We start from the raw sequence: 23,810 nt of genomic DNA, 5'->3' as shown, positions 1-23,810 counted from the left end.
TGGAAGCATATAACGTCCCGTACAGTGTAATAGGTTTTTCTCGACCTATCCTATACACTGGATTTACTTCTGAGTTCGGAAAACACGTTTAGAAGCAACAGTTGCATTCTGCCATACCTGCAGCCACGAATTGTTACTACAATGTTGCAGACAAAGGTAGGAGTAAACGCATTGTTCTTACATAAACTCCGACAGAACATCTGTCAAGTAATAACACATTCCATGGAATAATGGACAGTGTTATTTGAATTACAACTAAAATGGAAATTCTGACCCTTCTGCTCTGAGCATGGGATATCTCGGTTATATGCGCTTCTGTTCTGAATTCATTTCATAAATGGAAGAACAAATATTTTCTGCCATCTCCCAACAGTTGACACCATTTTCTTATTGCTAGTGGGGTGGGACTAAGTCCCATGTACTGCGGCCACTTCTGGCCTGTTGTACCAGCCCCAGATGATAGGTGAGGGTGATTGTGGAGCAATTGGTGGAATGAAGATTGGCAGGGGAACCGAAGTACTTGGAGAAACCCCGCCTCAGCCCCACTTTGTCCACCACAAATCCCACTTGCTCAGACCCGGGATCGAACCCGGGCGGCCGCGATGGGAAGCCAGCGACTAACCGCTTCAGCTATGGCGCGGCCCAACAGTTGACACTAACTACGTATATGAGGCTTTGCAACAATATAAATTACATGCCGTCATGGAAATTTACTAACAGTCAAGTTAGTTAAAATTAAAATGTACTATGGAAAATGTTAATTTACATATTACAAAATTACATGTTAACTAAAAGTGGTTCCAACTCTGCCAGAACTTTATATGATTTCTTAATGAAAATGAAATCATTCCGAGCAAGATATCGGATTCCTATTGGCTGCCAACCGAGGGGATTCCTAAGAGACCTACTAACGCGATGCTCTGTAGGCCGTTTCGGATATCAGTAAAGGTAACGAACTGTCACGCGTATGTGTGACTACAGACGGGGTTTGGATTAGTGAAGAGACTAATTCAACTCTTATACACACGACTCAGAACTACAAGCAATTACAGCGTCACCGCTCATCTTCACAAATCATCGCAGCACCCACTAAGCCTTTTTCCAGCCTGCTGTGTCTTCACCAGCCGTTCCATGATAACGGCTTCTAACAGTGGAGATTCTTCAGCTTCACGCGCTGAGGTCATCTCTTCACAGCCTTCCCTGCAGAACTGAACATACTTTGTCCTTTGCTTATAAGATCTCGGCACGGACTACATAGATAACGTAATTCTTCTACTGTTGCGTTGAACTGTTGCATTATTACGAATCTGATGTTTAGCAAAGAGAAGTTGTTTACCAAGTTGTTGCCCTGAAACGGTCGCTGTTTACAAAGCCACCGCTTAGCAACGGGTAAATACGCCACAATGTACATCAACAGCGATATGGTATAGGCGTTTTTTTTATCGTTAACAGAGATGGGTGGTAAGCTATGATGCGTGTAGTTTCGAAGTCAATAGCTTCTTTTCTACGACCGTCGGTTCACTGTGAACTGTTGATAGTTTTCTATATAGAATACACAGTAAAAACATGGTTACAATCAGATGTCTGTAAAAATATTTCCTTTTGAAAACAATAAGATATGGACTCTCATAATTTGGCATATCAAGCATGGGTGGGTGGTTGGATGTTGGATTGAAGGACGATTCGTAAGTATAATGATGCTACATCAACTGGAAAGACTATTTCGCTCCCAATGATATGAGACAATGATCTTCTTCGGTGAAATTGAAATATTTGCGGAGGATTGGGTTATGGTCTATTTCAATGTACTATCCCAGCATTCGCCCCGAGGAACTGAGGAAACTCACTGAAACCATCAGAATTCGAATGTATCACATCCCGAACCCAAGTTAGAAGAGCTTGCTCGATACGAAGCCTCTATAAAGATACGATTATACGAGAGAAATGAACATGGCAACAAATTTTTGGATCTATGAAACTCTTTCTATTAAAATTGCAGACTACTTGTAGGGTTGAAAATAATAATGTAATTTCAGGAAAATATTGTGGAAGTACATCAAGAATAATGCAAACCTATTACTCTTCAAAAATACTCACTCACTCATTGAGCTGAGCCCTTCTTGAGAAGCTGTCAATTCTGCAGCTACTCAAGAACTCTCCAGCATTTTATGAAACGCTAAAGCCCATTACCGTGATCACATGAGCCTTCGACTGGTCCCTATCCTGAGCCAGATCAATCCAATTCATATCGTTCCATCCTATTTCTCCAAGATCAATTTTAATATTGTCCGCCCATCTATTTCGTGGTCTTTCAAGTGTCCTCTTTCCTTCTAGCTTTCCTATCAATATCCTATATGCATTGTTCTTCTCCCCATTCCTGCTACATGCCATGCCCATCTCATCATCTCTGACTTGATCAATGTAATTATACTTGGAGAAGAGTACAAGTTAAGAAGCTCCTCATTATGCAGTTTTCTCCAACCTCCTGTCATTTCATCCCTCTTCGGTCCAAATACTCTCCACAGTACTCTCCAAAAATATATCAACAACATTTAAAAACAATTATAATAAATTGAAACAATTCTGTTGGTAGTGTCTAGTTGTATATCTGACATAATTCATCTTCAAACTAAAGAGGCAAGGTAAAGTTGTCTCTGTGCTTAACTAATTAAGCACTACGCCATGAAGGCGGATGGGGAAGTGGATGTGTAGACCCACGCTTTCTTGACCTCGGCACTAGTTGGAGGTGAGTGGTAGTCTTCACGTCTCGGCTGCTTTACCCCTTGGGAAAGAGTCCCTTGTACCCATTGGATAGGAAACTGGGTGGGACCTAGAGCCGGTTTGGACGACATGGAGAAGTGAAAAATTTTGCCCTCACGGGGACTCGAACTCTAACCCCTCGGTCGTCCAGGCCGTAGCCAGTCGCTATACCGACTGCGCTATCCCGGCTCTTCCATCTTCAAAGTACGTAGGAATCTTCAGGAGATATTTGAAAGGAAATAAATTGGCATTATAGCCGAACAAATACAGTTCACAGCACACAGAAAGGTTAGAAAGCGAACCTCAACTGGCCTTCGGCATGTGTTATATAGCTAACAATACTGAGGGCCAGATAAAGAAGAATTTAATGAAACGAGGCACAGATACCTATAGTTGTGGAACGAGTCCATTTGGTGGATTTTCAGATTCTGCTGCTGGTAGTCACGACATCCGCGCTGTTCCTTGGGACATGTGCTGCACCCTACCTGCTCCTGCAGCCTCGAACGATGTCATGGGCATGGCCAACTAACAGTTACCCACCGGTCTTTGCGGTCTTTGCTCTGCACAGGTGATGAGTTTGCTCCAGTCATTCCATTATAACTGTCTACTCTCAGTTTTTACGTCAGTAAGGTTAAAATATGCATACAGCTTTTGTGCGGTCAACAGTAAAGCGCCATTGGTGTTGTAGTTACTATAGGATTCTGACGATGGTGTATAACACAATGATATGTTGGGATTTTGGACTTTATCCATCGTCCTGGTTTTTAAGATAACAAATAAAAACACGACGTTTCGGAAACTGGATCTGTTTCCGTCCTCAGGTGAAGGAAAACACCTATTCAGTTGGGTCCCTTAGAAAGAGCTAGCCTCAATCACTGGACCAACATTCACCCACGATAACCTGCTGGCACGCGGTAGCGTAGTTGGTTGAGAAACTATGCTACAAGCCGGAAGGTCGCGGGTTTAAGTCCCAATGAGGTCATTGGATTTTTTCCAATTGACCTAATCCTTCCAGCCGCACTATGGTCCTGGGGTCGACTCAGTCTCTAACAGAAATGGGTACCAGGAGTCTTCCTGGGCGTTAACGGCGGCCGGAGCGTAAGGCTGACAACCTTACCGCCATCTGCGAACCGACTGTCTAGAAAATGTGGGAACCTCGACCTCTCACAACCCTGTGGGCCTTCATGGCCTATTACAGGGATAGCTTTACCTTCTTTTACTGTGATACCCATGTAAAAAGTAAGGAAAAGTTTCTGCAAGATGTTACAGTTCTAAATAAGAAACTGTTCATGCAGTCTAAACAAATTTCCGCAGACGGGGTCGTTATTATGCAAAGAAAAAAGAACAATGCACATAGCTCATTGAAGAGCTCTGATGAAATCGGTGCTGGCGTTGAACATCCTTCGCGAAAACCCTTTACACGCCTTGCAGAGGAGGTCGGGGAGTAATATTTCAGGTTACAAGTTTGCTCAGTGTCTAGAAAGGAACTTCAGCGCATGAATATAAATTATCTATGTAGCTGCAAGGCATGCGTGGGCAACAACAAAGATAGGTACCGGCCTCGATTGGTTTTTCTAAGTCTCACATGCAGCACTGTGTTCTATAAAATTTATTAAAAGTTATTCTTCTTTAAAAGTTCGTCACTGCATATTTCGACCAATGCGGTCATCATCAGATGATAAAATTACTGGGCGAGGAAACTGCTGTCTTCTGTTGTTTATGTTGGTAATAGACTATATAACTCCTTTCGAAACGCACATGTGTTTGGGTTGGTGGGTTGTGTTCTCTCCTGTTACTGGCATCTCTCATGAAGTGAGTGGTTTTATTCTTGATTTGTTGCCTATGAGCCTGGCGATTACTTGCGATCTGCTTATCAGGAATTCATGAAGACAGTCTTCTTAAAGAAAAAGGTGTAGTTGTATCTTCAGGAAATATAAGTTCTCTCAAAACAGGCTATACTGGCCAGGCACATTTGATTGTTGTTCGGTATTCAGCACCCGACAATGGTGTGCCGTGCGACAATCTACTACTGTAATAGAGGTCAATGCTACATATATGCGAGTATGTGCAGCGTCTTCCTGCCAACTTTTCCCTCTTGTATTTGCGAAATGTAACTAAACCCACATTCAGAATAACCGGTGCTTCACTTTAAGCCCAGTTTCTCGCCGTATAAAACATAATTATCTGGTGTAATGTTAAAATAATTATCTTATTTCAGGGGGAAGGTATTCAATTCACTGCCATCCGACTACGTCCTCGACACAGTAACACCTGCCGGTGACGACAAGTCTGCCCTACCATCTAGCGGCATTGATGTCTACTACGTTCCAAATACGGCCCCGCTCGGAGTAGCAAATATGTACGATCTGCCATCTGGGGACGGAATCATCAAATCGAATAGAACAGTGACAACACACCCCCACGCATTGATACCAACTTTGGGGGACGTGATTGAATTCATTCCGTTTCTTCCAGTTGAAATTAATGTTCCTAATGTGATATCATCAATGATGAATTTCTTTAGCTGGATGATTAACAGACGACCACAGGACCAGACGACCCCCAGAATTTATTTCGTGCTTAAAAAATGATCATGATTACGGAGTGTATCTGTTGAGCATGGTGATAGCACTGTCAGTGTTCCTTCCAATAGCCAACCTTCACACGCTGCTACAATAGCGCGATTGTCGCATCTTGTGAATCGTACACATGTCCGTTGCAAACTACGAACAGGAAGGAACATACACCACTTATACTCTGAACAGCTTCGGTGAATAATTTCGGTGAACACAAATTCTGTACTGACGTACGAGTGGGTGATCTAGGTAACTTCAAATGTTACCTCCTTTATGTGTGTTCCGTTAGCGCTGCCAACAGTAACTAGTATTTCAGAAAACAAGATCCAATGTCTAACGTTAGGATTTACCTCCAAAAGCGAGTGCCAGATATGGCCTTTAGTTTTATTTTCAAATGTTAGGGAGTATTGTTTTCACGCCCAAAACTCCTAGTGTTGGCAGCGCTAACGTGACAGATAACATGGCGGTAAATTTTAAAGTTACTGGAACATAGTACCAGACATTATTTCCTGTCTTTCCTTTGTTAATTAATTAATTAATTACTGTATGTAGTGCCTGTGTTATAATGAATACTGGAACTTCAGACAAACAAAAAGAAGAGCGCATATTTACTAAATTAAATTCAACATCGAACAGGTAGATAGCGAATAAAATAGACCAATGCAGGCAGTTACTGAAGGTATAATTCAAGCCCGTATGTAGTTAACGCTTCATACTGCAATCATAATTATATACATTACCAACTTTACTGTTCAATAATGTAATATTTATGGGTTTCGCTCGCCTGTTACAGTAAACAAATATTGCTAATGTTATATTTTAGCGCCCTGTTGCACTGATTTAAGTCCATGATTTATTTAATCCGAAACATGTAGTGCGAGAGAGAGAAGGAGATAAATGAGTGTATGCACTGCAAGACGGATTAAATAAATCATGGAAATAAATATTGCTTTCCCAGATTTTCACCCACAAGTTTTGTCGGGTAGATGTGGTGAATAATTCGGTACAAGAGAATTTTTACATATATACAGACCGATAGAAGGCATACCAAAAATTGCTTTTTCATACTTAGTGGGGCACAAAACCTATACTTACTTACTTACTTACTTACTTACTTACTTACTTACTCATGGAGCTGAGCCCTTCTGGAGGAGCCGCCAATTCTGCAGCTACTCTAGAATTTCCCAGCATTTTATGGAACTCGAAGGTTCATTACCGTGTTCAAAAGAGCCCTCCACTGGTCCCTATCCTGAGCCAGATCTATTCAATCCATACCATCCCATCCTATCTCTCTAAGATCCCACCAATATCCTATACGCATTCCTCGTCTCCCCATTCGTGCTACATGACCTGCCCCCCTCATCCTCCTTGACTTGATCATTCTAGTTATACTTGGAGAAGAGTACAAGTTATGAAGCTCCTCATTATGCAGTTTTCTCCAACCTCCTGTCACTTCATCCCTCTTCTGTCCAAATATTCTCAACACCCCGTTCTCAAACACCCTCAGTCTATGTTCCTCCCTTAATGCCATAGAGCAAGTTTCACGCCCATACAGAACCACAGGCAAAATTTTCACCATCAGAATATCTTCCCATGCGTACTACTACTTGAGGGAGAAAATGGTAATTCAATTAGACAGATAAGTTCAGTATTAAGTTGTGGTAAAATAGGAGGAAACTGAAATTTTGTAATATTATCAGGATATATTAATATCTACTGTGATGGATTTCACACGATGGACGAATAAGTTATTAGAAAACAAATAAAATAACATCTGGATCAAATTCTTGAAATTCAATGCTACTACTACTACTACTACTACTACTACTGCTACTAATAACAATGATAATAATAATAATAATAATAATAATAAATTCAAATATAAAAAATATAGATGTTCCTGTACATATAATTTATTAGCAAATAATTATGAACCATATTATGAATGAAATAAAAATGAAAATTTCCGTATATTTTGGGCTTCAGTAGTACAATAAGTTTCACGATTCGCAAAATTTCTTGGTGTTACTAAGTACAGTTTTCAGTGTGGTGGCGAAGAGAAGGCTGTTTTCCAGAATACTTCAACCTGAGCCACTTGAACTCAATCCATTGCCCCGCACCCTATCTTCCTAGAAACGGTTTTATTATTATCTCCTCGTAAGTGGTACATGTCCACCAATGTTAAAAGTCCTGCTATATCGCCTTGAAAATATTACATAGAGATTATTAGGTCACAGATGCCCCATAATAAAAGATATTTCAATGTCGATAACAGGAACTGAATATAGAAATTGGAGCTTATTTGTAGGCCAGTAGGCCCCAAAAATGGGCCCTTAAAAATACATATTCAAGTTTAACGAAAATCGTGATCTCCTATAAAAAGTAAAAGGTAAAAAGTAAAGCTATCCTTGTATCAGGCCGTGAAAGCCCATAGGGTTGTGAGACGTTGAGGGTCCAACGTTATCTAGACAATCGGCTCAAAGATGGCGGTAAGGTTGTCAGCCTTACGCGCCGGCCGCGCTTTACTCCCCAGGAAAATTATTTATTTAATTCCTGGTACTCATTTCTGTTAGAGGCTGAGTCGACCCAGGGCCAGAGTGCTGCCGGAAGGATTAGGTCAATTGAAAAAATCCAATGACCTCATCGGGACTTGAACCCGCGACCTTCCGGCTTGCAGCAAAATTGAAAAGTTGTCACATAATTCCAAAAAAAAAAAAAAGGTCTTTACGTTTTCCTTTTCCATACTTCAGCAACCTCGTCCCTTAAATTTTTATCTTGAAGTTTTTCCTGACATAACGTTGGAAGTTAAAGCACTCTTGAGTTCAACGGTGCCATACATTTTCTGAAACTAATTCGCCCTTAAGTTCCTCACGAATATAATTTTGATTCAATAACATCGTTCCCAAAGGTTTTAACTTAGCCAGATGTTTAAGGGATTTGGTAGGGAACGTTACCACAATAATTTTACATAACCAAAGAACTCTTTTATTGAAAACTATCTAAAATGCATATCAGACAGATATTGGGATACAGTAGTAACACAGGTCTAAGACCCCACATAAATCTTGGCTGCGCTAATTAGCCTGATATGAAATATGAGGGTGTGATAAGTGATAACAAATAAAAAACTAAATAAACTTAAACGAACTAACCTTATAATGCTGCATCTTTTCGTTCAGTCTTGCTGTTGTTATCTTCTGTTTCACATAACAATACATAAACATGAATATATCACTAGTATATATAAGCACAGAGCACTTATTATCCTGCAGTTTGTCACTTTTACGACATTTGACTGTTCTGGTCCTATTGAACTATTGAAACCCGCCAATTGCGTTAGAAAGTGAGAATCACATGCGGTGCGGACTTCATGCCATCTTGCGGTATTACTTACAACTCGGTTGTAAACAAATGAGTGCAGGTTCCTTTTCCGCGCTTGATTTAAATTTTTAACGATTAGACGCATTGATGTCTGTCTACGTTAAATTATAGAATAATGTCAAAATTTTTGGTTTAAAAAATTTTTTAAGAAATAAATATGAATTCTTCAAAACAAACTTTGTCAAATTTGTAAAAAAGTAGCCGATGGCATCTTGTCGAGATCCGTAATTTGACACATTTTTCGTTTGTTTGTACTACCAGTCAATAAGTTCGTGGAATGGCCGCAAAGCGTCGTACGGGAATTTCCTGCCAATATGTTTCAGCAATGTTTCCGACAGCTATATCAACGTTGGCAGACTTGCATAGCAGCCAATGGAAATTATTTTGAGGGCCGATGTGGTCTGCGTAAGTTGTAATATGATGCGATAAAACCACATTCCAGCCGGTCACGGTAGCCGAGCGGTCTAAGGCATGTACTGTCTTCGCTCGCTTGGAAACCGGGATTGTGGTTTCGAATCCCACTCAGGGCATGGATGTTTAGTTTGTGTGTGTCCGTTTTTCTGTGTTTGTGTACAGGTAGAGGCCTTGAGACGAGCTGATCACCCGCCCAAGGAGTCCTACCGAATGTGTAAGATCAAGAAAAACCGAAGTGAACGGAGAAGTTCATGGAGGTAGGCCTAGACCCACTGGGGCTGTAGTGCCAAGGGGGGGGGGGGAAACACATTCCACGAACTTAATGACTACCCCGTCTGTTCAAGCATCTGCTGCAATTTGCAGACCACCTCAAACCTGTACTGGGTCCCTCAGTTCTAGCATGTGTTCTCGACTGAATACTTTGTCAGAGGCAGATATTTTTTGGGGTTCATGATTCAACACAAAAGGAAGGTGTGTCTATAGGATAGCCTTCATTGAAATATGATTCCCTATAAGAATTATTAGTAACTATCGCCTCCATAAACTTGGCTGTGTATTTCTATACATATCTTTATGTTCTTGCCCTCATTAAGAGATCGGCGGACAGGAAAATATGACCTTGAAATAATTTTCAGTTTGGATTTGAGGTTCTCACAGCGGTGACTATGAAGAGCTCTGGGGGGGCGCCATAGCTCAACGGTTAGTCGCTGGCTTTCCACCATGGCGGCCCGGGTTCGATCCCGGGTCTGGTCAAGTGGGAGTTGTGGTGGACAAAGTGGCGCTGGGGCACGTTTACTCCGAATATTTTGGTTTCCCCTGCCAATCTTCATTCCTCCAACTGCTCCACAATCACCCTCACCTATCATCTGGGGCTGGTACAATAGGCCAGAAGTGGCCGCAGTACAAAGGACTTAGTCCCACCTCACTAGCAATAAAAAATATAAAGCTGAGTTGTCTGGTGGAAGTGCACCGGCATTTTCAGGGCCGATTGACAAGACAAGCAATAAACTACCAAGCAGTTTGGTTGACTTGCCAAACAGATTTCTTCACTCTTTTATTTCTTTTCCGTTTCCTAGAAACAAGCGAATGAGCCTAGCTTGAATCATTTATCTTCAAAAAATATTGTCCACTGCAATGAATTATGTATGAACCCCGCACCATAGTCGGGAAAGAATGTACTACTTTAACTACACTGTAAACCTCTTACAGTAAAATTATTTCAGAGGAATTAAAATATTTCAGTAAAACGCCATATTAGATTCTTCCTTGCAAAATGAAGAGTTGTTCGACTGATCAATAAGTTTCATGCATTTATGCAACCCATAGCTGTGTTGATAAAAGCAGGACATTGTGTGTTATTCTGAGGAAACTTAATTCAGTCATGGATAAAAGGCAAAAAGACGTAAATCTGTGTCTTCTGTGAGTGACTATATATCCTTTAATAAAACACTACGGGTATAAGAACATGTATAACATTTCAGTATTGAATTTTAACATATAATTAAATTCTATCGCATTCAGCACTTAACGAACACAGCATCCTGCCACGTACTACATACACAAATGCCCAAACAACAATACATAGAATCATCACAGTCCTTCGGTTCCTGATACGACACAAAAACTCTACACATACACACTTCAACAGAACAATAGTCTAATAGGACGTTGTAAAGTGTTATGAATGCTACATATCCTGAGATGAGTAAAACGACTTTTGATTCAATCGTCGTGGCCACTAGCTGTACGCGAGACAGCACTATCAACAATTGCATGTAAAAAGGATCAATGACATTATTATATGAAATTTGTTACCAGACAAGGTATGAAGTCTTTAGGTGTAAATAGGAAACGGAGGAAAAGGGCTCTGAATATTTTCTACATCAACCTGACGAGGAAAATATTTCTATCGGTGAATCATGCTGTTCACCCAAAGTGACTGTATTAGATTGGAATTGTGTATATTGGCGATTCAGTAATAATAATACAAGATTGTTTGAAAATTTCATGTGTTAATTCTGCTATGCACTACATGGTACGGGCACGCAGTAGCGTAGTTGGTCCAGGCACTATGCTATAGGCCGAAAAGTCGCGAGTTCGAGTCCCGGTGTGATGGATTTTTCGATTTGCCTAATCCTCCCAGCCGCACTATGGTCCTCGGATCGACTCAGCCTCTAACAGAAATGAGTACCAGGAATCTTCCTGGGGTGTAAAGGGCAGCCGGTGTGTACGGTTGATCTCACCGCCATATGTGAGCCGATTGTCTAGAGAAAATATGGGAAGCTCGATGTCTCACAATCATATGTACCTTCACGGCCTGTTACAGGGATAGTTTTACCTGTTACTACATGCTAGGTGTACTTTATCCTTCTGGAACTACCGGAAATACAGCAACTCACTCTTAACATCAACCGCGGTGCTGAAAAAACAAGTTACACGTCACCGCAGCGGCATAAGCCCTTATGAATATAAAAAGATTCTGCAAATTAAAAATAAGTATTTACTCAGGTGTATTTTAAGAAGCTTAACTTTGGAGACGAATGCATCCGTCCGTAAATAACAATAATCTTTTTGGCTGTGAAAGGATATTTAATCGAATACAAGATCTAAGTTATGCTAACTTAATTCTTAATTTGCACACAATTATATCTATATAATCTGACATTATCCGAAATAACATCCAGTCCTTTAGGACGCTATTACAATCCAAAAGCTCATATTGAGTGATTCATTTTCCTGAGTAGCACATCGCAACATACAAAATATTAGTATCACAAATTCAACAAGAGTGATTACCAAGTATAAAATATTCTACAATTCAAAACATGACAGTAATCTTGCAGATGAATCATATCATTAATAAACCCCATAGGCCTAACTCATTACTGTCACATTTTTAGTCGGAAATTTCAACATACAAGGGCATAACTTGATAATTTTTTATAGAATCCTTCGAGCGAGATGGGACCTGTGCGTCGTGGACAGCAGCTATGGGAATTGCACCAAAGAGAACAGCCTTCTGTGACACCGATAAATCATCTTTGACAGTTACTGCATCCTTATTTTCTTCATAGTTTTTTGTTCCTTCCTCCGTAGTCCTAACTTGGACATACAAAGGGAAAGGATAACTAAAACTATAAAAAAATCCACCGGGTACATGAAATTGTGCCATTCCTTCCGTAACTCCAGTCGGTTCCTCTGCAGACTTCACCTGCAAGGTTTTGGCAGCTCTAAGATTATTTCCAGATGTATCTGGGGTGATACTGGGGTTGTCCACAATAACAGCCTCTCTATTAGCATCATGAACATGTGTGGGATCAAAGAGGTTCTGAGGAAACATATGAAGATTAGGGTATCGTGTCAATTCATTCAAATCGTCGTCGGCAACAGTGCCAGGATCGTCACTTTCGACAACCACTCCCTCGTGTTCGAGTTCCTGCTCTGAATGTGTTTGCTGAGGTTTCTGGCTCTTGCTTGGATCCGTTTCATCCGTTGAAGCGACAGCAGCTGCAAGTGCTTGTTGGAAAAGCTGAAAATGCTGCTCCTTTGCTGCTGTCACTTCGGGAGTGTCTTGAATCGGTTGGGGCACTTCTGAGTACAGGCCAGGGAGATTGTTTCCTGTTGCATGGAAACCCGTACCATCGTCCCAGTAATGCACCTAAAATCATTAGAGTAAAACTACAGTTCGGACCACATATCTGGCTCATATTCTGAAACAATAATATGACTGAGGCGCAGATTTAGCCCTCTGTAGCAACAAATTCAGAGTTCGGTCCTGCAAATCACTTGGTTGGATGAGAGGAATACAATGATTAATATTCATTTCGGTGGGGCTGGAAACTTACAAAACGGCCGTTTCAAAATCAATGGAGATGTTGAGACATTAAGATCAAGATTTATGATAATGAGACATGTTACGAAGAGGGAAGCTGGTATAACTGGTTTTGGGAAAATTGGCCTAATGTTGTTGAGAGGCTGACTCTTACCTTTATCGCGTGTCCCCACGCATCCAAATAGCTGTAGGAGCCTCTAACAGTGCCGTCCTCACTTCGAGACTCTATTCGAGCCTGAACAGGTGTCGTGTAGCCGAAAAGGGCTCGGCCCTTGCCGTCCTGCGAGTGGAACTGTGAAGTTTCCCCTTCGATTAACTCCTCGTTCCCTAGATGCTGTTTCGTGTGAACATCAGAGGACTTCTCACCTGCAGCTCTCATGTAGCTGCTAGCGGCTTGATATGACGGTATTATCCCCACGTTGTTAGGAGTTAGGTAAAACAGTTGAAGGGGATGCGGAAGTTGGTCAGCCAAAATACCGGATGCGCAACATATTAAGCTGACCTGTGAGGTTGAAATGATGACAAACTATTTTAGAAATCATAAAGAAAAGAGAAACTGAGTGGGAATGTGAAACAAAAGGAGAAATAAATATCCCATTCCATTTTTCTGAACCTTGTAATTCGATGAGGAAAACGTCAGTTGCGTTTAAGCACCTGGACTCATGCAGTTAACACAATGTCTGATAATTTGATAACTTTGAATGAAAAGAGAAAAGACAAAGGAAAATAAAGAGAGGAAGATGTATTCTGTTTCTTTCTTCTGAACCACGGAGTTTGTTAGGGAAAACACCGGTTCCCTTGTCAGACTCTTTCAGTTCACAGTATGGTTGATACTGAATGCCATGTGCTGCCATCAACGCGAAGAAAAGTAGGTGCTTTCTATTTCGTAACGACAATAAACATAGAGACAAGCACATGAAAGTAGAGAAGTTATCCAATTATAAAATCACTTCAGACAGACATTCACGTTGAGAGGTAGTTATGGCGCGAGGCATTATGAAGGCTATCAGAACATTTCTTGTACAAATGTGCAAACGTGACATCTAGATGGATCAAGCTGAAAACTTGTTCCTAGGTTGGCAATGGCAGTGACCTCATGAGATTGAAAGTCAAGCTGAAGGTCAAGACTAACCTGCAGTCACCGCCCAGCGTGACTGGATATAAGCACATTTAAAGGGAATAATTGTTTAACATGTTGCATACCAGAGCCCTACAAAGGCACAGAATGTCCAGTACTTTAAATATCGTTTCTGAAAGCATATTAGAATATCTTTTCTCCTGTAGTTCAATTGACGTCTCTCTTAAAATTTAATAGTCGAGCAGACAACGTAGGGGAGGGTTAAGGATCAGAAAATGCGATGAGAACAATATACCAGAGGGTTAGAAGGAAAAGGACATAACTCCAAATTAACATAATAAAATAAAGGAATTCGTCCATGCGCAGAAGCATAATGTAAGAAGATAAGGGGCGCGGAGGTAGAGCTCCTTGCATTCTTAACCTCTGAAATAGAGGGAGGTAAGTGCGTATGTGTCAACATATTTATTATCTTTGTTTGTCAGTCTACCTGCGTGTCTACTCATTCATCCATCCATGTATCTAGAACTCCTTCTTCGTATAGGATACGCCTCGGGATCTATTCCTGACCGCAGACCAACGGATGCAAGAAGTCACAGACGACAACTGAAGAGACAGATTTTCACTTGAGTCCCAAACTGGCCAAAAAACTGCTCAACTGCTTTAGAATTTGATGATGAGAATGATTGTATGATTACTGAATAATTCCATAATATTTTCCAATTGCATGAATTGCGTAGCACCGCGTTTTGGGGTGATTTTGAATGATGAAATGGAAAAGATGTGGAAGGAAACGCAGTTATCTGTTTTAAGGCATCGATGCAAGATCTTCTGGAGTAATTCTGGTAAATATAGCCGTGTGGAGGCGGGTTAGAATAACCCCACCGTAGCTCTGCGGGTCGTAGAAGGCGCAGGAAAGCGAACCTCGTGCCTGGGAGCATAACTGGGCAGCTCTGCCACTGGGGACATAAACAGAGAGACCTAGTCTCCAGGTTGCAGGATGCCCGCAAGACTGGCGACCTTTAACTGTAAGAGAATTTTTTTTTTGCGAAACTCAAAGAAGTAAAACTGCATGCAAACTGGTAGAATCTTCTAAGGAATGCTATGGCCCCAAAATGGCTGATTTTTCGATGATGATGTTAATGACGAATTTTGGTAAATCAAAAATAAAATCTCAGTCAAAATAATAGAAATGAACAACATCTAAAGAAACTTCTAGCATTGCATGTAGTGCTGGTTCAGAACGGTGACAGGCGAGTTAAACCACTGTTTACCTCAGCCGTTATTATAACAGCAGACCTAAGGTACGGTAGAGGAGAGAGTATGGTGTAAAAACTGACACCTTCTAATTGACGGGATGCGAGCGCAAAACAGGTTTCATAGAAGGGGTAATTTAACTTGCCAGCATGTAAACGAATCAATAAAATCCGCTTCATCATCATCATCATCTCAAACTGCCACATTATATATAATTACCGTAATAGGACCTAAGTCTATCTGTAACAAAACTTCAGCTTGGTCACGGGGAACAGACACACGGCGTCTCAATTTAAATATCGGCCTGCCACCGTGGAGGTCACACCTATTATACGCATCCAGCTCGTTAAGTTCTTCCTTGGGAGTTCCCTTCCTACTTCCAGGATCTGTGACCCGATTCATATGGTCAAAAAACTGGAACAAGCTCGCTCAATGGTCTAGATGTATGATTCCTGCTCTGGGTGCAGAAGGTCCTGGGTTAAAATCCCGACTGAGCCCGTCAACATTTTGAGAGTGAGTACATGTGAACACGGCAACGAACGTTGTACAAAAGTAATTACGTCCATGTAGTACAAAGAATTCATATAGGATCTGAGTGTGAATGCCAAAAGGAAAATGCATTAGGAAGATCTAGACGTAAGTGGGAGTATAATATTAAAATGGGCCTTAGAGACGTAGAATGGGGTGACATGGACTGCATTGATCGGGCTTGGAGTAGGAACCAGTGGAGGGCTTTTATGAATATTGTAATGAACTTTCGGATTCCGTAAAATATTGGAAAATTCTTGAGTAATTTTACAACTGACGGCGTCTCAAGAAGGGCTCAGTGCCATACAAATAGTTGGTTAATTAGTTAGTCACTCAGTCAGTTAAGAGTTGAACAATTCTGTAGAATTACAGTTTGGTATGGGGTAATGTGAGTTTCCTTAGAAGATTCTGTCAAATTTGCCTTGAATTAGACTATCCCGGTTTCATCTCCTTGAATTTCGCAACAGTATTTATTTTACAAAAGATAAAACAACTCCGTCCAGTGTAACTGTTGAAGTTTTTTCTACTTCAATTCTTAACACCCTTACATGTTCCGGTCTCTATAGACCAACATAAGAGGGATATCAATACTCTTTGGATACCGCTATTACAGTAGGTGTTCTGAGTGTTAAAACAACACAACACGCCATGAACAAACACAGGCCGATATCAAAGAACCTCCTTCTCAAGAAAGACAGGCGGCACACGTTAGGCCCCCGTCAAGAAAGGCGATAAGAGAAGGGACACGAACCTATTTGGTTTATAAATTTTAATTTAAATAACAAAAGTTCTAAAAAACTTTAATATACCAAGACAACCGCTGTAGTTGTGAAAACTTTGGACTTTGTATATGTTGTGCAGTACAAACTTTGTGTGTATATATTTTAACATTCAGAACACCCACTGTAATAGCGGTTTCCAAAGAGCATCGATGTCCCTCTGATGATGGGCTTTAGGGCCCGAAACATGTAAGGGTGTTAAGAAGTGAAGTAGTAAAAACTTCAACAGTCACACTGGACGGAGTTGTTTTATCTTTTATAATATTGTTAGTGTGACGGACTGAATGAAACAAATCAGTATTTATTTTACAGAGCAAGATCTTCAACCTTGCGTTTAACCCTCAAATTGGAAGGCCAGATCTCTGTGCTTATATTCCAGGCAGTGGCCTGGCAGGATGGCCCAGTTATGTCCCCGGGCAATAGTTCCATTTTCGTCACCTTCTACGTCTTTCAGGGTTAGGATGGAGGCACGTTAACCTGCCTCCACACGGGGCGTTATTAAAATAGCTTAATCGAATAACCCAGAAATTACTTATTCATAACCTATGCAAGTGACACAGCGTCGTTAAATAATGAAACAATCAATCATAATCTTTATTGTTGAAATAGCGTCGTCCAATAAATTGAGTGTCAATCATAATATTTTTATAATAATCTTAATTTAATAGGCAATGTCATCTCTTCCTTCTTTGCCTTCCAAATAAACATTCACTATCACACTTTCATCCTATCTGCATTATACAGTATATATATATATGGCATATTGTACGGTGCTGTCAGAATATACAAAAAACAAAACAAACTCCGTGGCCTGTAGTCCGCAAGACAACTATACTGCCCGAGTGACCGCCGTTTGTCAGCGAAATTAGTGCGAACTTTAGCGGATAGACGGTGTCGCGTGGTCAGCGCAACGAATCCCCACAGCCGTTGATCTCGATTTTCTAGACCGGAGCCGCTATTTCCTTGAAATAGCTCCTCAATTATCCGCATGAGGCTGAGTGGACCCCGTTCCAGACTCATAACTTCTCAGAAAATCTGGTAGCGCCGGGACTCGAACCTGGGACCTCTGGATCTGTAGTCAGGAACTCTGACCACTAGACCACAGAGGCGGTCGTCAGAATATACAGCATTAGTAAAAACTGAATGGGAAAGGGCGTGGAAGGAAACGGTCATGGCCTATTTTGACCTATTACACAGGTATCTTTTCTGGAGGGAGATATGAAGCCTGGACTTTCCGGGCGCGAATTGGAGTGGTACTCAATTGACCACTATGTTCAGCACGTGTTATCACACTGACTGCTTTGTCTTCTCACGTTACATAGACAATTGTGAAAGAAATTAACAAAATTCAATATAAATACCTACAAATAATATTTCCGTCTGGGTTTCCTGCATCTTTCCCCCAACAGCTAATTCTTTCGACTCCTATCTGATGACATTTCGGGGACGTCAAACTACGTAATGTAATTTAATGTGCAGACATCTTGCAGGCCTCAAAATATGCTAAATGTTTAAACAAATACGAAACAAACAGAATATTATAGACAAACTTACCACTTTGAAGCAGTTCATGTCGTGTTTTCGTAGCAATGACAGTAAGCATACACTATCCTCGAAGCCGGGACAATACAGTGGGAGACCCTGCAGATGCTGCCACCACAGCCAGGCAACCAACAATATCTTTCTGAAAACTCCGACCACGTTCAGGCGAAATTTTGCAGCGATTTTCCTTCCTCTTTTATTTCGATATGATCTTTTTCTTCTAGGGAGCCGAGGCCAAGCAAGTGGTTTGTAGCTAGCTACAAGCAGGTGGAAATATTGACCAACCACAGATCAGCTGGGACCGCACACTGTTAATTCTTATTGGAAGACGACAAATGAATAACACTTCCAATTCGGTATGCTTTGCAAGCCTGTCAACTGCTAATTAGAGTGCGGATTTTCATAGGAAGCCTTGTGAGACAAAGATAATTAATTTAAGAGTCTGACATTGATTTATGTTCCTGTGTGTTACTAACAATGGGCTAGTGGCTTTGATTTATATAGAAACATATGAGACAACAAGAAACGTCCAGTTTTATTTGTCTGTCCATACATTAGAAAACCAGGCATAATGCCAGTATAGTAACCGTTTGCGTACATCTTCCCCTACATAATACTAGAAAAAAGAACCTTCCAGACTTATTTATATTTCCACATCTCAGTCGATTAAAGCTCATTGTATAATTACCGATATACTAACTGCCTGTATTCATAATGACAGAAAGTGAAACTTCGTGTTTTACATGTCTGTTTGCTGCTTGAGCACGGAAGCCGAAGAGTCTCTATTGTTAGAAACCGCTACCAAACAACGAATACTTGAAGACACAGCAGACTATGAAGACTTGGAGTGTGGTGTAGTTATTTGTGGAGTTTTTAGATTAGTGAAAATACTAAAACTATTTACATTCAATAAATTAATGATCAATCCAAACACTGGGACTAATCACTAATGCTTCACAATATTGCTGTCTGCTTCAGATGAATATCTAGTACAAGACTACACGATAACATGATTTGATGAGCAGTAAGAAAAGCAGCGTATGCAACAATTTTACCTTCAAGATCGTTAGCCCTGATTCACTGATAGGCTTACAACAAACAAGAGTCTATCTGCACCCAACAAGTGTTCAGGGATAGACCTGAACGAAGTATGGTACAAAGTCTGATGTCCATACAGGAGTACAAAACCAACAAATGTGGACTCACCTAGAACGTTTTCAATGATACAATGAATAAGGCTGGACATAATCCGGCAATTGCCATGCAATTGTCAATCACGCCAATCCTTCTCTGTGGGAGCACTCTTCCTATATTCGTGTGTGTATTGTGCTTTGTGTTGTCACAAGTCACAAGAGAAAGACACAACACAGAGCACAATACACACACGAATGTAGGAAGAGTGCTCCCACAGAGAAGGATTGGCGTGACTCGCGTATTTGAGATACGACGTATGGATGACGAATCCTGAAAGATTTTAACATTTAGAATTTATTGTTGTACATGACGAATACACATTTTAGTCATATTAGAATGAAGACGTCATGGCATGCAGTGCAGTAGTTTGACGTGCATAGAGACACACCTGAAGATGGCACATTAGTAGTAATGTAGTGTAAAAGTGAAGAGAAAGGTGAAATTATGTGCACTCTAAGACGGTTAGCAGGATACACATCATTGCATTTTCTTTGTGTGTATTTTGCTATTTTTTTATTCTTCTTCTTTACTCATGCGCATTTTATAACTGGCTTCTGAGCTGATAATTTTGCACGTAAATGAAGAGGAATTGAACCGAATTATTATTATTATTATTATTATTATTATTATTATTAGTAGTAGTAGTAGTAGTAGTAGTAGTAGTAGTAGTAGCAGCAGCAGTAGGAGTAGTACCGTGTAGCCATTTAAATTTTAAAGGAAGATCAAAGAATTCAAGATCTATATTTACAATCATACGTTACATTTTATTAATATCATTTACCAGTAAAAACATTAAAATTTATAATGTAACTAATTCAATCGCCAAGTCTTTCTTCAGAAGCCGACGGTCCATCAGACAATTAGGAAATTTCCTGCCTTTAATGAAACTCTAATATTCTTACCGTGTTTACTAAGAGCCATCCGCTGGTACCTACCCTGATCACAAAGACAGAGATACCAGTGTAGGGCCCTTTAAAACTCGATAATAAAACTTCTGGATCACTAAACGCTTCGGAATTTCTTCATTACCTGAAGGACTATAAGGTAAGTCCCTGTGCCTAACTTATTAAGCACTACGCCATGAAGACGTATGGGGGAATGGATGTATAGACCCATATTTTCTTGACCTCGGCACTAGTTGGAAGTAAGTGGTCAGCTTCACCAACCGGCCGCTTTACCCCCGCGGAAAGAGCTCTCGGTGTCCATTGTGTAGGAGGCTGGGTGGACCCCAGAGCCAGCCTGGACCAAATGGAGAATAGAAAATTCTTGACCCTACCAGAACTCGAACTCCGACTCCTAGGCCGTCCAGCCCGTAGCCAGTCGCTGTACAGACTGAGCTATCCCGGTTCCTGAAGGACTGAAGCTTTTCAAGAAAGGCGCTACTTCTTGGAGTCACAGTGGCTCAGGTGCTATAATGCCGATGAGATGTGAACGTGATATCATAAGTGGTAAGCAGGTAAGCAGGTAAGGTCACGGAATGGGACGATATTGGCCTAATTTGTATTATCTCGAAACGCATCTGGATAGACCGAGGAAAAACACGAAAATCGCAAAGATGTCCGGTCGCATGGGCGAATTTCGAAACGGATACTTCCCGAAAGCAGCTGTAGAAAATGAGTTCAGTGCAGTGCAACAGAAATATTAACCAGCTCAGAATTTTTCACCGAAAGGAATATAGTCATTCAGCTGACCAACAGATCACATGTGCTGAGAGTTCCAAGTGTTAATACCTTTAAACCAACTCCAGACAGCCGACCCACTTCAGTCGAGTTCACAATGACAGGATAACACCATCTTCCCATTTTCGCCTCAGTCTCTCAACTACAACGCGCTCTTAAAACAACTTATAATGGTAATAAAATATTTAATAATTTCTTATTAACGCAGTAGCCTAGTTGGTTGAGGCACTATGCTACAAGCCGGAAGGTCGCGGATTCGAATCCCTATGAGGTAATTTAATTTTTCAATTGATCTAACCTTTCCAGCTGCACTATGGCCCTGGGGTCGGCTCAGTCTCTAACAGAAATGAGTGCCAGGAATCTTTCTGGGGGTAAAGGGCAACCAGCGCTAAGGCTGACAACCTCACCACCATATGTGAGCCAATTGTCTAGAAAATTTGGAGCCTCGATCTCTCAAAGCTCCATGGGCCTTCACGGTCTGTTACAGGGATAGCTTTATCTTTAAACGTTTTTACCTTATTAACTATGTGTTTCGACCGTCCAGTGGTCATCATCAGATGAAACATACATACACTAATGAAAAACGTTAGTATTTTACCTGATTATGATTACGAGTGCCAACTTTATCGGATAGAGGGTGTCGCGTGGTCAGCAGGACGGAACCACATGACCGTTAATCTCGGCTTCCTAAACCGGAACCGCTGTTTCCTTTAAATAATTCCTCAATTATCCTCACGAGGGTGAGTGGACCCCGTTCCAGACCCACTACTTCTCAAAAAATCTGGTAGCGCTGGGAATCGAACCAGTGACCTCTGGATCTGTACCTGGGAACTCTAACCACTAGACCCCAAAGGCGGTCAGGGGAAATAAGCAGCGGTCGCTCGGTCGGTATAGTTCACTTAGGGACTGCAGGCCACGGAGTTTTTTTGATGACTACGAGAGTGTCGAAACTTGTAGTGAATGAGAAATAATTAAACTGAATTTTAAATATGAGTTCGTACCGACACTGCTTATTTACAGCTTTTATAAAACGCAAAAGGAATGCATACATATAAAACAAGAAGCTATGGGAAGAACTAATCTCTTACTTTCCATTGATACGACACGGACCGCATACAAACGATGCGTCCAACAATTTTCTATTGTTGCGTGCATATTCGTTGCCGCCGTAAGACTTTTACCGACCGTTACCTAGTAGAGATAAGGGAAGTCACATGGACAACACAGACTGATGGGAGGGATTTATACTGAGCGCCGTTGAGATGGGCTCAGGTGTCATGATATACATACCAAGTTTCATAAGGACTGGTTTATGCATTCAAAAGCTGATGGGGGGGGGGACATATAGACACGCAGGCAGGATGGAGATCGCATAACCCTACTTTTATTTCTTGAAAATATTTTTTTATTGCTAGTGGGGTGGGACCAAGTCACTTGTACTGCGGCCATTTCTGACCTATTGTACCAGCCCCAGATGATAGTTGAGGATGATTGTGGAGCAATTGGTGGAATGAAGATTGGCAGGGGAAACCGAAGTACTCTGAGAAAACCTGCCCCAGCGCCACTTTGTCCACCACAAATCCCACTTGAGCAGACCCGAGATCGGGAAGGCAGCGACTAACCGCTTGAGCTACGGCGCGGCCCTTCTTGAAAATACAGAAAATAAACTAAAAAGTCTCTAGTGCTATCTTGCAATGGAATTTCCTTATAAATATTTTATATGTATTTCTTGCTTTATGTATGTCTTTTTCATCTCATCATTATTCCCATAACCCTAATCATTTATGAATATTTCAACAATTAGTCTTCAAAGAAATANACGGTCTTTTCAAACAATAAACAATGCTTTTGATTGTATAGATAAACAATTTAGAAGTGTAAGTTTTGAGGTTTTCTTCTTGGATCTGGCGCCGTGTATTCTTGGTTTTAACCGACGTTTCGGAGGAACATATCGCCTCCATCTTCAGGGTAGTTGAGTTGCGTGCGAATATAGATAGCTCTAGCTGCAGTTACAGCTATCTCTATTCGCACGCAACTCAACTACCCTGAAGATGGAGGCGATATATTCCTCCGAAACGTCGGTTAAAACCAAGAATACACGGCGCCAGATCCAAGAAGAAAACCTCAAAACTTACACTTCTAAATTGTTTATCTATACAATCAAAAGCATTGTTTATTGTTTGAAAAGACCGTTATTCAATAAAGTAAACAATCCTTAAATGGACTGCAGTATATTTATTCTTCAATTATAGAACTCAGAAAATCAGTACAGAGACAGGAATCAACAGAGTATGTGGAACTCTCAGAAGAAGGTAAAATAAAAATTACATCACAAACACTCCTACATAAATGACGTTTAAAATATTATATTTCTGCGATGAAGAATTTAACTTTACATATTGTAACCTTCACCTTTGTAACTTGTAACTAAATTACGGTCTTAGAATACAGACCACATCAAGAAACTACCATCGAAAATAATATATTTATGGATATCTAATTGCTATATTCACTACATCACGCATCATGTGAGTAGCTTAGGAAACCAGTTCTGTCGTCAATACAATGCCACGACTAATCCTTGAAATCTCCTTGGTCCCACGAACTCGCGCAGACATGTCACGAAATTGGGTTGCAACTACGTAGCGTATTATCATCCTGGAAAGATCAGGGCGTTGTGAGGGTGAGGCTTTTTGTAGAATAAACCGTGACCAACTTTATTTGATCTGACCAACTATGTTTCGCTGTACGTAACACAAAAATCGCATCCAAATATTAGCCTCTCTATCATAG

At 40.9% G+C, this 23,810-nt stretch overlaps 2 protein-coding genes across 2 annotated transcripts; one reads left to right on the top strand and one right to left on the bottom strand.

The window, feature by feature from the left end:
* LOC111874397 lies at window positions 1-6,133 on the top strand. Its single transcript, XM_023869867.2, has 3 exons — window positions 1-156; window positions 3,186-3,328; window positions 4,979-6,133. Exons 1-3 carry the CDS (start codon window positions 142-144, stop codon window positions 5,349-5,351), a joined length of 531 nt encoding a protein of 176 aa, XP_023725635.1. The 5' UTR covers window positions 1-141; the 3' UTR covers window positions 5,352-6,133.
* Window positions 6,134-11,398: 5,265 nt separating this feature from the next.
* LOC111874404 lies at window positions 11,399-18,369 on the bottom strand. Its single transcript, XM_023869896.2, has 3 exons — window positions 18,157-18,369; window positions 13,118-13,465; window positions 11,399-12,789 (listed from the first exon to the last, which is right to left on the bottom strand). The coding sequence occupies exons 1-3, from the start codon at window positions 18,172-18,174 to the stop codon at window positions 12,028-12,030; spliced, it is 1,128 nt and encodes a 375-aa protein (XP_023725664.1). The 5' UTR covers window positions 18,175-18,369; the 3' UTR covers window positions 11,399-12,027.
* Window positions 18,370-23,810: the final 5,441 nt, after the last annotated feature.

Source organism: Cryptotermes secundus, unplaced genomic scaffold (assembly GCF_002891405.2).
Source record: "Cryptotermes secundus unplaced genomic scaffold, Csec_1.0 scaffold251, whole genome shotgun sequence".
Taxonomy (NCBI): Eukaryota; Metazoa; Arthropoda; class Insecta; order Blattodea; family Kalotermitidae; genus Cryptotermes; species Cryptotermes secundus.
Note: the sequence above shows the minus strand (reverse complement) of the source record. Positions and strands in the feature narration are given on the sequence as shown.